This window comes from Poecilia reticulata, chromosome 12 (assembly GCF_904066995.2).
Source record: "Poecilia reticulata chromosome 12, P_reticulata-male-v2, whole genome shotgun sequence".
Classification (NCBI taxonomy): Eukaryota; Metazoa; Chordata; class Actinopteri; order Cyprinodontiformes; family Poeciliidae; genus Poecilia; species Poecilia reticulata.
The window spans coordinates 11,484,222-11,501,293 of NC_088841.1; the positions used below are offsets into that span (position 1 = coordinate 11,484,222).

A 17,072-nucleotide genomic window follows, 5' to 3' on the forward strand; every position below is an offset into this window, starting at 1 on the left:
TCCTTTGATGGGGTTACCTCTGCTTATTGCTCTGTCTCACTCTCTTTGTCTCTTTCTATTGCAGTCAGTCAGACTCTTAGTTTGTTCCTTTTGTTTGATGTTGGATGCAAAGAGACATGTCCGCACAGTGGAGACAGCGAGACAGACGTAGAGACAGAAAGGTAGTGACACCGAAGGGAAGTAACTGAGAAAAAGAGGGTCAGAAAGTTTGTCTGCACAGGCTTATTCTTAAATCTAAAATTAACCTACATATAAAAAAAGAGAAAATGAAACACTTGCTGCTGCCTTTTAACTTTCTTGTAATGGCATTCTAACCGTTTGAAGTTTTTTCCCTTTTATAATGTTACAACCAAAGTACTGCACAGCTGTAATGTGAAGGAAACATTTTCTACACTTTTCACAAATAAAAATCAAAAAAGTAAATGGAATCCAACACAAAACCATTGCTGTTCTGAAAGATAATTAGTGAAAGTCCACATGTGTGTAATTTAAACGCAGTCTTTAACAAGTCTGTTAGAGAATATTAGAGAACAAAAAGCTCCTACTAATCTGGCCTTCCGGGAAGAGTGCCAAAGATCAGATTTAAATCCAGTTGGGAATTTGTGGCGAGTCTTGAGAACTATTATTCAGATGTTCTTCGTTTAATCTGAACAAGTCTGAACGGGAATAGGCAGAAAGTTTATGTCTGCAGATGTGCAAAACGGGCAGAAATGCACTCCAAAAGAGTTGCAAACATAGATGTAGGGAAACTCGGTTCTATAAACTTCTGACCCGGAGGAGCCAAATACAAATACACGGCACACCTTTTTAAACATTTTTATTAATGTAAAAAGGATGTATCAAATAATTTACTACTTTGTGTTGACAAATGCACAGTGGCGCAGTTGGTAGAGCTGTCGCCTTGCAGCAAGAAGGTTCTTGGTTCGATTCCCGGCCCCGGTTTTTCTGCCGCAGGGAGCTTGCATGTTCTCCCTGTGTATGCGTGGGTTTTCTCCGGGTACTCCGGTTTCCTCCCACAATCCAAAAAAAACATGACTGTCAGGTTAATTGGCCTCTCCAAAATTGCCCCTAGGTGTGAGTGTGTGTTTGCATGGTTGTGTGTCCTGTGTGTCTCTGTGTTGCCCTGCGACAGACTGGCGACCTGTCCAGGGTGACCCCGCCTCTCACCCAGAACGTTAGCTGGAGATAGACACCAGCAACCCTCTCGACCCCACTAAGGGACAAGGGTGTATAGAAAATGGATGGATGGATGGTGTTGACAAATAAAAAAAAATGTCAATACAATTCACGCACTTGGAGTTGAAATGTGAGAGTTATAGGTACAAAATTCTACAAAAAGGCACTGGAATTTTTATGATGCCAATATTAGATTCCTGAACTCCTTGATATACAAATTTGCCACCCTCATTGTTTTGCATATGAACATCTCCATAGGTTCCATTTTTCCAAAATAAACAAACGGAAGCGAGTTTTCAGCCAGGATGCAGTTTAGAAGCTTCTTTGACTCAGCCTTTAGTCTAAAGGTAGCTGCTCCGCATTATCCAGCACAATAAGGTCCTGCTTTTTGCATAATTTAGCTTCTGAAATCCTACTGTGTTTAGCAGCAACATCTTTTCTTGAAGTTCATTAACTCCCTCCAGAGTTATGAGTGAAAAACAGTCGGTAACAGCAGCTTTGATCTTCTGTCCATCCCCATGGGATATCCCCCTGCAGAGACAAGTTTCCCTCTGCTCATTCTTCACAGTACAGTAAGCAGACAGATGACAGATAAATTTGTCTTTTGTGTATCTGGTGAGGGTGGGGGAGTGATAGCTGTGAAGATTAGGCTTATCGTTGGCTATTTTTGCTGGCTGGTATGTTACCTTGTTTTTGTAGAAAGTAATTGAGGAAAGAAAGCCTTATGGCATTCATTTTTTTTCAACCATATATACATTAAGCTAGGTATCGTGTGCTTAAACTTTAAGCAAACTATCAAATAAAGAAATGCTCCTATTGATATATTTGACGTGCTTTGTTATAAAATTCTTGTGATGCTACTGTGAATATTTTATTTAAGTTTACAATATTGTGTTTAGTGGATGGCAGAGAGCTGATCGCGCTTTTTTTATTTTAAGATATATTGGTGGTAATTTACACCAAACTCTAAAAAGCTGAAGATTTGATGTCATTGTTTGCAAAATGACCAGAGTTAAGCCAGTATTTACCAATGTGAATTAGACAGACAAAGCCATATAATGGCCAGAGTTTCCATCTGAAAAAATATTTATTTTTAGAACCTTCATAGTATTTTTATGACCATTAGCTAATTGAATGATTGACAAATCAGAGCTGGACTGATTGACAGATTCTGCATCAGGGGCACATATTAGTAACTCCATCAGTAATTACACTGAAGTACCCCCACTCATCCCAGGCATCCTGAAATGATGCCTTGTGCAAATTAATTAATTAGAAACTAGTGAAGCATTTAGATTCCTTCTCCATTCGCTTCCCGAAGTTAATGTGGCGGTGAATGGATTTAGCGAGGCGCCCTTTTGTCCTGCTGTCATGACTACAGCTGCTCTCATACAATGTCCCATTGAGAGGCAATATCAGAACAGTTACCTGCCGTAAGAGCACACAGATGTGGGTGTGTGTGTGTGTGTGTGTGTGTGTGTGTGTGTGTGCGTGTGTGTGTGTGTGGGGTGTGCGTGTGCGTGTGTGTGGGTGTATGCGTGTGCGCGGGCGTGTGTGTGTGTGCGTGTGTGTGTGTGTGTGTGTGTGGGTGTGTGTGTATGTGTGGCTGCAGACAGAGGGGATTATGTGGAAGATCAGCTGTAGTCATGATGTAACAGCAGGACATATGGAGGCGGTTTAATGTGCTGATGCTCTTTTGTGACTCTATTGCAAAAGTAAACTTTTCACTTTTTACAACCACTCACTTCATCACATTTTATTTTGTAGATATAGAGAAAATAGAGCATAGCTGTAAAGCAGTAGAAAAATAAAAGGTGATTCTCGATTTGCTTAGAAATAAAAATTTAAAGTGTGGTGGGAATTGGTGATCAAGTCCTCTTTGTGTAACCAGCTTCGCTGCAGTTACAGCTGCAAGTCATTTAGAGTGTGTTGCTACTAGCTTTACAAAACTAAAGACCTTTTCCCCATTGTTCCTTGCAACATAGCTCAAACTCAGACTGAACAGAGAATATCTTTGAGCTGTATTTTTGAAGTCATGCCACAGATTGTCAATTGATTTTAGGACTGGACTTTGACTAAACCACTCCAACAAATATATATTCTTTTGTCTAAGCTATTCAATTGTAGATTGTGTGTCATTAGCTTCAGTGTCTAGCTGAAAGCTTTTCTCTATACCTGACAAATTCTCTCTAATGATTGCATTGAACTCCATCCTTTAGCTCTAACAGCTTTCCTTTCTGTGCTGAAGACGAACTTCACCATGGCATTATGCTGTCATTTGGCTACACTGCCTTTATGTCCTGGGGGGGAGGAGGGGTCACAGTAAAGAGGATGAATACAAATGCTCTGGATACTTTTCAGGTTGTTCTTACACCTTACATTTATGCAAATCTTTGTGTTGATCAAACATAAAACCACAATCAAAAAACTGTACAGACTGTGACTGTAATACCACAAAATGTGGAAAAGTTGAAGGGATCTGAATGTTTTTGGAAGGGCCTGTAGTACCTTTTAGCTTTTGTTTGTGTAGATTTTCACTCTTGGATTATTTTTATTTTTTATTTTTTAAACCACATCATTTCTTGTTGTGCTATCATTGGCATTATCATAGACAGTGGTTGACATCCAACAGAGAGGATCAGCTGGGGCTTCGAGTGTCTCCGCCCCCTCCTGCATAAAGCGTCCTCACTTTACATTGTGGGCAGAAAGGGTCCATATTGCTGATGTTTACAAGAGCACAGCAGGTCACCCTGTGCAATCTAGTCAAATCCCTTCTGCTCTCACATGGGCACTAATCTTCAATGACTGCCATCTACAGCACATCTACAACTCAGCTTACAGAACTACATGTCCTCTCCATGACTTCTCCATCGCTTCCTTTCCTTTTCATTTCCTGTCTTTTCTTTTTGCATCCATTCTTCTTCCTGTCTTTTTTTTTCTTAAGTTGCTGAGTTCTAAAAATTTTTAGCAAATACTCCTTACTTTTCTCCTTTATGCTGAATCAAATTGCAACGTCGCATAATGTCAGTGACTTGAACCCTCTAATTGGTTAATAATGAATTTCTTAATTTCAGGAACATTGCAGTCCAACTTAGTTTGCATAGGGGGCAAAGTCTATTTGATATTGTGCATCAAAGAATATACAGCAGTTTTCACCAAACAAAAAGAAAAACAAGGAAATCCCAAATCTTCCTATTTGTTAAGACGCCTACACAGAAAACTTTGAGCTGCAAAATATACTGCTCAAAAAAATAAAGGGAACACTTAAGTGTTCACTTAAGTGTTTAAGTGTTCCCTTTATTTTTTTGAGCAGTGTATATCTCAAGGGGTTACAAATCTGCTCCGAGGCCACCTAAATGTTTTTGGACAACGTATCAACATTTGCAGGAGTGGCTCAGTTCCTGGCCTGATCATTTGTTGTTCAAACAACAAATGAAAAAAAAGCCTTGAACAAGTTTTCTGATGCTAATTTGTAAGTCCAATCAGTGAGGAAAGGGTACCCACTGTATCGTGCTCAGTGTAGCTACTGTAAGAAAATATTACTGCACTTGCTGATTAAGCTAATTTGTGATTGGCAGCTTCAATGCTAAAATAAAGGGCTAGTTCACTATTTGGTTGTTTGTTTCTGACAAGTTCAAAACATTAGATAGTTACGTAATAATTTACAGAAACACTATTATAATTTCAGCTATTTGACGCTGCATAGAGATGACTAAAAACACAGTTTAATTATTTTTTTTTCATTTCATATTCTAGTTGTGAAAACGCACACAAAAAAAGAGTCCATTTCAAATGCTGTTGTATGGTTCAGACAACCTTTAAATAATGTAATAACACAAACTAATATACATCAAACCTGGACTTAGATGTTCTACGCAGAGCACAAATTGTTTTGTTGGAGGAATTCACTGCCGACATTGCTTGGGCATCATTTCTACCATTGTACTCATGCTATTTTTTGCTCTGACTCCATTGAGCTTACAAGCATTATATTGATTGCTTGTGTTTAGAGAGCTGCATGCTCTTTGATTTATTTGATCTAAGCTAATGTTAGGTTGCTGCCGCTGCTTGATTTACAGGTACAAATCAATAAAACATGCATCCACAAGGATGTTGGATTGTTCCTTTACAGGACGAGCTTCTGTGAGCCTCGAGAGAAACACCAGGAGGATTATGCATAAATCATCAGCATGTTATTAATTACAAAGATGAATCTCTACAGATACCCAGAATAGAAGAGGCCCCAGTATAAAGTGTGGGTCACAGTGTTTGGGATTACTAATAGAGGACGTGCAATAGGCTAAAATAACATTCTAAATCAGAGTTTTCAGTCCTAAACCCAGTTACCCCCTCAAAAGCCGCCCATCATGTTCATGCAGACAACATCATAACTGTGAATCCCTTTAGCTGTGTGAGCCTGCTCCCCAGAGGACGTCACTTCTGCCAGTGCAATGCGGCTCTGAATGGGAAAAGCGCAGATTAAGCCAGAACACAAGTGTTGAGGTTATCACATTCACACGACCAAAATAGATGCAGACCGGGTGAAACGCCGGGCACAGCAGCCAGGCTGGAGGTATAGAGGGGATGTTCTTCAGGGAAAAAGATCACAGATGCTGACGGACCCAAACACTGGAGAACAAACTGTGTTTCCGCAAGAAAGTGTTTAGTTTAATATTCCGATGGAGTATTTATATTCCAAGAAGCGTTACAGGCAAAGGAAAAAAAAACGACAACATAAAGATGTTACTTTTTATGCATTTGTTGGTGGCATAGACTATTGTATTAAGTTTCCTTGTCAAGAGACTTTAAAAGAAAAGCAGCAGAGGGTGAACCCGTTGTTTTTGTGTAGCAAATGTCTTCGCTTGAAACTATTACTTCCTTTTTCTGTGGTTCATTAGTGCTGAATCAGATTTTGAAAAGCTGCCTCTGTGGAAAACATATGGATGGGGTTTTTTTAAAATGTGAAATTAGCAATACAGCCAACCCTCGTGTTGAAATTTTTGGTAATGTTTTCTAATAAAGGCAACAAAACTATTCTAGTTACATAGTAATTAATATCAGGGGTGAAAGTAGTTTTAAATTCTTGGGGGTACTATGACAAAAAAAAATATATGTGTGTGTGCGTGTGCTTTGGAGTTTGGAGTTTCTATGCTGATTTTTTTTTTTGGGAAGTGATAAAAGCTGGTAGCTCTTGAATTGCTACAAAATAAAGCTGTATTTCCTTCAGTCCACTGGCTGCAATGTTGACACCTTGAGATGCCATGAGACCTAAACTCTGAACATCATGGCATGGAGTGCATCCCAGTTCCATGTCTGGCATATAACCATTCATTTTATCTTTTAAAACTGGTTCTATTGATCCTGTGTCCACCAGAGGGATAATCAGTAGCCCAGCATCATGACCTGTTTGTTCTGAAGATCCTGCAGCTTCCACTTCTCTTCCTAACATGGCGCCTCCTCACCCTGACTCTCACACTGATAGGAAGAACCACAGAGCTCTGTTAGGTTAAAGCTCATCTTCTGAAGTTGGGATATTTTTCCTCCAACAGGTTCCAGTGGAATCACCTCAAACCAGATGTTGGACTGGATTTTATTTCAGTGTCATTTGTGAATGTTAGAACCTCATTTTCTACAGTGAAGCTATAAAGGTTGAATAAAGGTTATCATTTTGGAGAAAGTCTCATCGACATCAATATTTCCACTAAATAAGAGCCAAAACAATTTTGTTTGATAAAGAAAAAGTCTCTCAGACTCTGAGCCCGACAGCACCAAATTATTTTTTATTAGACAATTTCACATAATTATTACGGTAGAAGCCATTTGTTTGTTAGATACTTGATGAAACATATTTACTGTGTTTGATGTTTGTTGTGAATGACATATACTGACAAAGAACGAGGTAATTAGTCCAAGTTTGTCGTTTATTGAAAGTTCAGAAATTACAGTGGCTGTAATGTGCCACAGCAAAGGTAAACAAAAGTAAAACAACCTGAACAGGTGATCAATTCAAAACCGCTCCTACCTTTTTACTCTCCGTCTCTCTCTGTCATTTAAGCACAGCGGTTGCCATGACAACCTCCTGCGCTTCACAAGCCGACCAGAGATCACGTTAAAAACATAACATTCAGTCCGTTACAATATTAGGTTTTCAGGCTTGAAATTTATTTTGCCATTATTAATAAACGCTCCCTGAACACAGCGGTGGTTGATTAGTTAATTTTAAACTCCTGCTCTGCTAGTTTTTTTGGTAATGGAAGCGAAACGCACAGAATTGCGCAACACCTTCTTGAAACAATAATTACTGAGATTATTATTGTTGTTGGGTCATTAATTTGAACACGTTTTGTTTATTTTTTTTGTTGTTCTATAATAAAGTTATGACCGTTTTGATAAGGAGTCAGAGGAGGATGTTTGTCACCTGATGCCGAGATCGACTCAAAACCTTCCACGATCGACATATTGCACCCCTGCTCTAGCAGCACGAACAGTTCAGAAACGATATGAAATGGGAAAAAAGTTATTTATTAACCGATTAAGTCTTGTTTTAGATTGTTCTTGAAAAACTAATCAGTCACGGCTGATTAGTGGGCGCAGTCACAGTTGCACAGTGAACCCAATGATTCTTTACAGGAGACAGCCGCTCCCCTCTCTTGCAGGTACTGCGTACCCCCGCTAAATCTTTTAGGGGTACGCAGTACCCTGCCGTACCCCTTTACTTTCACCCCTGATTAATATTGAACAAATAACCAAATAACTGCAGTTATTCGTCACCAAACAATTACTTAAAAATAGACTACTAAACAAATTTTGTTCAGCAGGCGATTAACTGCTGAAATTGGACATATGGCTTTTATCTGTCTATTTTGATACAATTTGCAACATATCTATTTAATTAGTGCTTTAGTTTTTCAATAAAATAAAAAAAAATACTCGTGTGAATATTCATATAGAAAATTAAGTCTTAAACTACATGCTGACAGTCTCAAGTTCCATATCCACTCAAGAATTGATTTAAATTACATTATCACAAGCAGATAATGGTTCGTCAATCATTAGCTAGAGAATGCAATACTTTATTTCATTTTGTGGCACAAATGAAGGTTTACTAATAGGGATGTAGTGACTAAGTGTGAACTCTTGCTAATAATGCCCCTGTTTATCTTATCATATAATCGAGTTCTGCATTCATAACAGAACTGTCTTTATAACATTTAGCTTAGGCTCCTACTAAAAGGTTTCCTGATGACAAAATATTATAACACCAATATTGAATGTTGGTGTTATAATGAACACCAACATTCAATATAAACAGATAGCACAATTTCATTGTATTGCATACCTTGCCAGTTTTACTTTTTGTTCTATTCAAAAATGAGCTAGGCCACTGTTTTAAATTCAAAAAGTGCATCGTTATTGGGAAATTATTTAAATTTTCTTTCTGATTTATTTATTTATTTATTTATTTTGGCTCTACTTGCCTTTTTTTTTCTTTCTTTTTTTTGTGAAAGTCAAATGACATGAAAGTAGGAAGACATGCAGCAAAGGTCAGCAGGCCAGGACTTGAATCTGTGACAGCTGCATGGAGGACTGAGAACTTTGTGGAAATTATTTTTCCAATTAAAACAAAAATAGGTAAAAGGCTAATTCAGCCATCATGTTTTTACCTAAAGACGAGCCAAAAATTAACAGTATAACACATTATGTCTCTCATAATTATTTCCTAGTAAACTAACTGCTCTCGAAAAAAAAATATGAAGTGGTAATTAACATTACTACTACTCAATAACTGGATTTTAAGCTATCAGTTGCTCATTATTAGCCGATAAGCAACTAACCATCTACTAAATAGAACCTAATAGTCAGTTCATTGGTAATAATTAACAAAATGCGTTTAGTAATTCACCATTAACAAATAGTTACCCTAGACATTGAGAGGAATGAATGAATCTGTGATTTTTATTTGTTTTGAATTATCTTTATTGATAATCTACTTTAATGGTAAATTGAATTAGTTTATTCAACACTTTTCTAATCACCAACCACTCAAAATGCCTCACAATAGATAATTACTTTCCCAGCCTCTCTCACTCGCATGTAGACAACTTATAGCTCCAGTAGTTAACCTCAGCATGTAAAGGGTTAACCGCCTTACCCAGGGGCACCAGGTCAGAGGAAGCAGGAACATTTTACACAGGGAAATAAGTACGTCTGATTAAGTGCATCCATTTTTAAATTTATTTTATTGGACGGTTTATTCCTCTTCTTTCTGCTTACATTAGTTGCTGTTTAATTAAACTCGTGTGCTACAGATTCATATTGACATTACTGGAATTCTTCTCCCGTCCTTTCTGAGAGCTCTAGTTTATCCTAACATGTACAATAAACAGTTCAGGACAGTGAAGAGGCTTCCAGAGTGTACAGTATGCTGCCCGAAACCCTGAAGCAATGCCAGCTCTGTTTATGTCTATTTCTTGCTGAACTATACTTGCATCACTATCACACTGCAGTCACATGAGTCATAATTACTTACTGGAAACTGCTTGGCCTTGAAGGACAGAAGGATTTTATATTGATGCCTCTACATAAATTTTTTTTATTTTTTTTTTCTGTTCACATGAAAAGGTTTTGCAGAAAATGCCTTGCCTGCTACACTTCATAAAAATCCAGTTTTATGTGATTTAAAAAAAAAACAAACAAAAAAAACAAATCCATGTTCAGACGCGCTCTTGTAATTAAGTAAAACTAAGAGACTTCCAAAGAGAGATTTACAAGATGATGCTAAGCAGGAGAATTGCAGATTTTCTTGGAAGCATTTTGTCATCCCTCAATGTAATAGCCAGTGGAGGATTTAATCCCATCAAATTAGTCCCATGCTAATCCTCACTAACCTCGGAAAGAGGTCACTCATGTTCATTTTAAAGATGCATAAAGGCCACTTTGTAGTTGCATATTCGGAACCAACTGGTTGTTGATGAGCAAAACTCCGGCATGCTATTTATTTATTTATTTATTTATTTATTTATTTATTTGTTTATGTATTTATTTATTTATTTTCTTGTGTATAATAATTTCTAAAGGTCAAACTGACAGAATGTAGTTATCAAAAAAAAAAGAAAAACAAAATGTAGGAAAATTAATTTCCAGTCACATGAGTTAGTTGACATATTAAAAACTTTTAATATTGTATTTTTAAATGTCACATATAGAAGGAGGAAGGGCTGGACATCTTATTGGTTGGGTTGAGATACGTTTGTTCTCATTCTGTTCTGCAAGTGCTTTGCTTTTCTGGCTGGACGTGACCCATGACCAGCATGTGACTTTGTTTAACTATCATATCTCATCTTGGCTGTTTGTCTCTGCGGTATTAGAGGATTATGTTGACCAATAGCTCTGTCCCCAGAGAAATGTAAGCTTTATGCACTTAATTCTAAGCCAACATTTTTGCCATACATGCCAGCTGCAGACGCTGATGGTGCTTTTGGCTCTCTGCTCCAGCTACCTTTGCAGATGATTTCAACTTCTAAGCTTAACAGTAGTTGACAGCTTTTTGTGAGTTATGGCCAACACAACCAGCCATTCATATGAAACATTGTTGCAAGTTAACTTCTTAGGCTTTATTTGTAGCAAAGCGACTTCTGTTCTGCAGCTGTAACTCTTGCCATGTGCACAACTGCAGCCTCGAACTTGTTCATGTTTCATCTTGCTATATTGTCTTTTTCAGTTTCAGCTTTCAGGTGTTTAAGGGATTTTTTGTGTGTGCTGCTCGTTTAAGTCACCCCACTGCATGTCAATGAGATCAAGACCTGGGCTTTGAGTCAGCGCAGTACTTTCAGTGTCTTAACTCTCAATCAGTCCAGCTGTGGAGACTTGCTGACCCCAAGGTGCCACTTTTTACTGCCGTCGCTGGACACTGATCTTTGGATATTATCTTCTGCTCTCTAATGCGCTTCCCAGCTGTGTGTGTGCAATTTGAGACATCCAGCATAGTTCCAGTTTTCAACGTTTTACTTATTACTTGCCATTTCCAGGCCAACACATGTCTGCCTTACTCAAGTGACACATATTCATGCCTCGCTCACATCAGGATGGTTAGAGAAATAGGTTTGCTGTGATGTTCTATTCATATCCAGTGAAAACAGGAAATCACAGCTTAATGATTAAAGATACATTTTTATTTTGAAAAACTTGATCAGATCAGGCATATAATATTGATGAGTTTTTTTCCCTCCTCTGAACAACGGTGCCCATCTTAGATGGTTTTATTTTTTAAATATTTTGGTGTGAAATGATTTAACTACTGCATACTGTTACCAGGGGAGTAAATAAATGTAGATGACTCATTGCCTTTGCCTGTAACGCTTCTCATTTTTTTGCTAGTCACATTTGAGGAAGTTAAAAATCAGGCTTCATTTCAGAGTGTTGTTTTTTTTTCCAGGAACATTTCCCAAGCAATGACTGCCGTCTTTTGGTGTCAGCAGTACAGTCTGCCGAGATTGGGGATCCCCCCATTGCCATGGGGGGGATCTGTGGCTAGTTAGTCACTGCATTATCATTTTCCTTTAGGGGCTATGAATTTGAGTTGGCTCACACGGAGCCCTGACATCTGATAGATGCTTAACGTCACCTGTTCCGAGTTTGCATTTGCTCGCTGTGACGTTGTTCTTGTCTTTTTCTTTTCTTTTTTTGTTTTTGAATTCCAAAAAATAAACACAGACTAAAACTTTGATGACATAATAAGCCGTTCTTTCTGCCATGCTGCTTGCTGAGGAGCAACATGTCTGCTGGCATTCAGCTCCCTGGCAAAGACGAAGAGAAGCAGTGTGAACACAAGAGAAGGGATTCTTACTCGCTTCTGTTTTGTTTTGTGCAAATACCCAAAAGGAAATAAGAAATATTTTTATGGCACTGAATGCATTAAAAAAAAATACAAACTGCAAAACGGAGATGGGCATCATCAAATTAACTCGGTAACTCACAGGGCTTCTGTGGGCACCGGCAGCATATCAATAACGCCGCATATGATGCTCAGTATAAGATCATAGATTCATACTATCAAATCTATTGCACAAAATGCTGAGACTTCTTAGTATGACCAGCATAAACATAATTTTGGTTGGACAAGAACGGTACATTTAAGGGGTTTTCTTTGCAAACTAAAATATAGCTATGTGTAACAACAAAAAGTCAAGAATGTATAAAAAAAATAAATTATAACATCTCATCTCCAGTATTGCGTGTACTTGTTTCACATTTCTGACTTTTTCAACCTTCTCCTGTGATTCTGATTTCTGTTTTAAAAACTATCACTAACCACATTGGAAATACTTTATTCAGAGCCTTTCTGCATTAAATGACCATTCCTTGTTCAATCAGCTGTCCATTTCTCAGTATCTCCGATTATAATGCTACAGATGTTGAACTCTCTCCTAATTTTCTGTAATGAGACGGCATCCACAAAAACACAATATTACTCAGACATAGACCATATTGTGTCTGTTTCATATAGAATATAAATTGTCTTGATTATTGTGAGCTTTCTCCATGTTTTAGGAAAACTGGACATTCTACTTACCTTTACATGAGTTTTGGTATATTTTCAAATATTTACCTCACGATGACCTACTCATCTGAAAGTAGCAATTGTTAATGAACCCCCTCTGACCTTTGGAACGCAGCACAAGTCAAAGGTCGTAGAAACTTTCCAGCAAAGTTATAGACAGTCGCTGGGACTTTGGGAAACCTTGTCCCAGTCTTCATCGTGTTTTCATCAATTCTCGTTGTGCTTTTTGCGTGTTCACAAAGGGAGGCAAGGCACTAGCTTTGCTCCACACCCTGTTTTTTCTTTGTTTTACCTCTTGCTTGAATGTTGTTATCCCCTTATGTCACACACTTCTAATTAATCTAAACACGGCCTCAGCCGAGTCAGTGATATGTGTTCTAAATTGGGTGTGAGGAGAAGATGTTAGGTGCCCTGAGACAGCCACCCTGTAAGCCGGTGGCTAATTTTAGCCTTTCAGGGCAGTGCACTGTGTCTCCCTGCGGATGAGTTGAACCACAGAGGGATCTGAGCGCCGGCTCGGGCCCTGCCTCTCCTTTCTGTTCTGTGTGTGGACATTGTTCTTCGTGCCGTGTGGGGTTACAGGCCAGTCACAATAGACAGAGGTGGGGAACTGTGGATTCAAAGAGCTTTTAACAACACCTGGGCTTTGGTCAAGCAGATTTTTGAACATAAACAAAAAGTGGCTCAGATTACAGAATACTGTCAACATGCGGTTCACTTTTAAGAACTTTGTATATGAGGAGTAAGAAAAAAAAAAGAGAGATTTACTATGAAAATGTAGGAAAAATATAAACCAGAAGAGAAAAAAACAGTGCAGAACTATTCTAATAGAAACAAGTTGTGTAAAATAATAAAACTGTAATTAACTCATCCTCTGCATTTTCAGCTATTTCAGCCTCCGTAGCGCCATCCATACATCCAGTATGTTTCAGTTACTACTTTTCTAAGAAATTATCATACAGATTTACTATCCTCTGTGTTTGACACAGATTTTAACTCCACTTGCCAACAATGCAGGTCTTTATGTCTCTTTTCTCTTAAACAATAAAAAACCGCTCTCACGTTAAATCACATGCTGCAGCTACTCAGCAAAAAATATTAAGTTACCATCAAATAACAAAAACAAGCTCAAATATGTGCAGTAGTTTTGTGAAGTATTTTCAATGAAAGTACAGTATCAATATTGGTTAGAAAAAAATAAAAATACAACCTATGTCTGGCGATATATTTCTGAGTTGCTCACAATTTGAGGTTTGTTTAAAGAAGTGTGTTAGTCTTAATGGTAGTAGGTGTCGGTACCATCAACATCTGTGCATAGCTGTCTAGTGCAGTAACCACTTTGCATGAAGTGGTGAATTAATTGAAGTCCATCAGCTACTTCAGATTTAAACTTAAATAAGCTTAAACAGAAGCTTTTTTATTTAAAAGAAAAATCTTCACAATCATTTAATGATGTGGCAAACCAATTGAAACTCAATTCTTACAAATAAAATGGTGATTTCATGCGGTGTGGAAAGCCATTAGTTTTAAATAGATCATAATTAACTGAAATCATGTGCTATAAGCTGAAAAATTATGCAGGTTTATTATGCAAAGCGGACCAATCGGCTGCCATATTTCCCCTAATTTAAACCTTTTTTTTTTGGCAAGGAGAAATTGAGCCTCAGCATAAAGAAGATTGTGACCTAACTAACCTGGAAGTAAGTAATTGGTTTCTCATGCTAATGATGATTTCTTATGCTAATGAGAATCTCTGAAGGAGCGCCGTGGTCACCCAGGCGTGAGTCGATTCACCTCGTCCTGATCCGACGTAAATGACACAGCTTCCCTCCACAGATTTGCTTCTTCACGCCGCCGATAACTTTTTGTCCTGAAAACTTTCGCGCCGAGATCAAACGGCCGCGCCGGCCGTAAATGTCGACTCCTGCTTATGCCAGTGAAACACACGAGCCGACTAATTACTCTACAGCCATGCGCTCTCTTCATCATCCAACTCATTTACGCTGCGTTTACCTGCTGTCCTCTGCGCTGGATGTGTGTTTCCTCGACGGCTCTGTTTGCTTTGGAAAGCAGCCATGTTGAATTATGCACAGCCCAATTTCTGCGAGTGCAGATACACACATACATCCCCTAAGCAGCCAAATTTATCAGCTTAAAAAGGGGCTTATTACTTAAAATCTTTTCGAATATAACACCAGCTGTATGTATAAATGTCCAGACTGTAATGTATTAACTGAGGTCTTTGTCTCTGCTTTTGTCTTCCAGATTTTCCATATGACCTATGATCTGGCTAGTGCAGTGGTAAGAATATTTAATTTGATAGGGATGATGCTGCTTCTGTGTCACTGGGATGGCTGTCTCCAGTATCTGGTGCCTCTCCTCCAAGACTTTCCCCCTGACTGCTGGGTGTCCCTAAATGGTATGGTTGTAAGTATTACACATTTTTCTTCTTTCATGCATAAAGCCATAGTATGTCAGCAGCTGTTGCTTCCTGTATCTCTTAATTGTGGTTTGAAAACAATTATTTGCAACAAGCACGTTTTGGATTTCTACCCAGCACAATTTTAGCTGAATTATATATTACTGTTTCTATTAAATTTATATATAGATATATTTGTATCGAGGTCTGAACTTTGACTGGGCATTCTGGCATTCTGCTGGTTGAGCTGTCTGTTTATCTCAGCTCCTCCCTGGTTTGTTTTCTGTGCAATCAAAAATTGCCTCTTGATGTGGAAGGGGTATGCAGTTTATCATTACACTGCATTCATAATGTGACATTGGACATACAGCCTCCATGTGCTGGTGCATTTATTAGACTGGAATAATTTAACATACAGTTTTATCCAATGCGACACAATGGTGTGGAAAATAGAGGAGTACAGCTTAATCATTGCACCAACTTCACTCCTTGTGCACGGTGTATTTGGTTTACATAAGCTGGCATAAGTTGTTGCAAAAAAGACATCTTAAGGCTTAAATCATTTTGGATTCTTTAAAAAAAAAAATCTTTGGTCTAGAATGTTAATAATATGTAATGGCTACAATCATGGACTAAAAGGATAAAATAAGTTATAAAACAGGGAATAAGACAGCAGTTAGGTTGTCACCAGTGCCGACATGACTGCTTTTTGGCACGTGCAAAGCTGTATGTAAAGGATTTGTACATGGAAAATGTAAGTAGTGGCTGTTTATAGCAACATTGCTTTGTTTGAGGCATCCTTCCTTTCACATTGAACTATCAGAATGCATCCTGTGAGTCTGCAGTGGCCTGGCATCCCTGACATTTTAATTAAGAGCACTATTTCTTTCATGTATGGTCTGAAACAGTTCTGAATGGCATCAATGTCTCACACTTGTAGCTATTTTGGATCCACATCAGCTCGTTTTATACATTTTAGTTTTTCCGCTTTTGCTATCCATCAAACATCACTATTGGGCAGCAAAAACAGACTTCTGTTCTCAAAAATTAGCCAATATAATGATGCAAAGAAAGACGAATTGTAACTCGCGTTGTGCTTGCCTTGATTTTCTGATGGAGTTCATATGCAGAAATATAGTATCAGTCAAAACTCAAGTCTCACAAAGTTAAAAACTTCCCAGCTGTTACTAAGCTAATAGAAAATCTGCATTTCGTTGCCAAGCAGCGTGTTGCAACATCAGGGTCGGACTTGATCACACGGAGTGAGCGAACACTTTGGGAACTCCCATTGTTAACCCTATCAGAGCAGGGTTACAAGTGATTCCTCTGTTTGATTGTTCATCATGTATTGATAATTTAACACTTTACAAGTAACATGAAATTAGCATGATATGGCCCTCTTGATGTCAACACATCAATAACTAATTACTTTCTGTAGTTTTATATAAATTTGGTTTGTTTTATTGATTTTGTATATTTACAATAAAATCCATATATGGTTGATATATGGAATATATCAAGCATATATTCTTGATATAATGATATATTCAAGCATATATCAAGCATATATATGCTTGATATATATGGAATTTATTTTAATGGCACAATTCAGTTCTACTGGAAAACAGCATAGTTGGGAAAAGACTACAAACTGGCGCACTGTGGGATGACTTTATACTTGGTAAATAAATAAATGCACACAATGTGACCTCAAAATGTCCTCTCTTCATGGGATTTATACCTAAATGCTGAATATTTAAATTGCTTTAGTCTTATGCTATTCCTGATCCACTTCATTCATTTATATTATTATTCTGCGTAACCCACATAAGCAGTGTTTAGTACAAAAAAAAAATGCTTTAGCTTTTTGTTTTTGTGTGCCTCATTTAGAAGCTCAACTTGTGGAAGTTCCACTTT

The 17,072-nt window shown here is 37.9% G+C and overlaps 1 protein-coding gene across 2 annotated transcripts in view; it reads left to right on the forward strand.

The window, feature by feature from the left end:
- The window catches only part of hcn1 (hyperpolarization activated cyclic nucleotide-gated potassium channel 1), a 78,553-nt gene that overhangs the window by 22,953 nt on the left and 38,528 nt on the right, over window positions 1-17,072 (forward strand). For both annotated transcript variants that reach the window (XM_008424521.3, XM_081613336.1), the window contains exon 3: window positions 15,002-15,163. In XM_008424521.3, coding sequence (XP_008422743.1) covers window positions 15,002-15,163 — 162 coding nt within the window. The remainder of the gene's footprint in view (window positions 1-15,001; window positions 15,164-17,072) is intronic.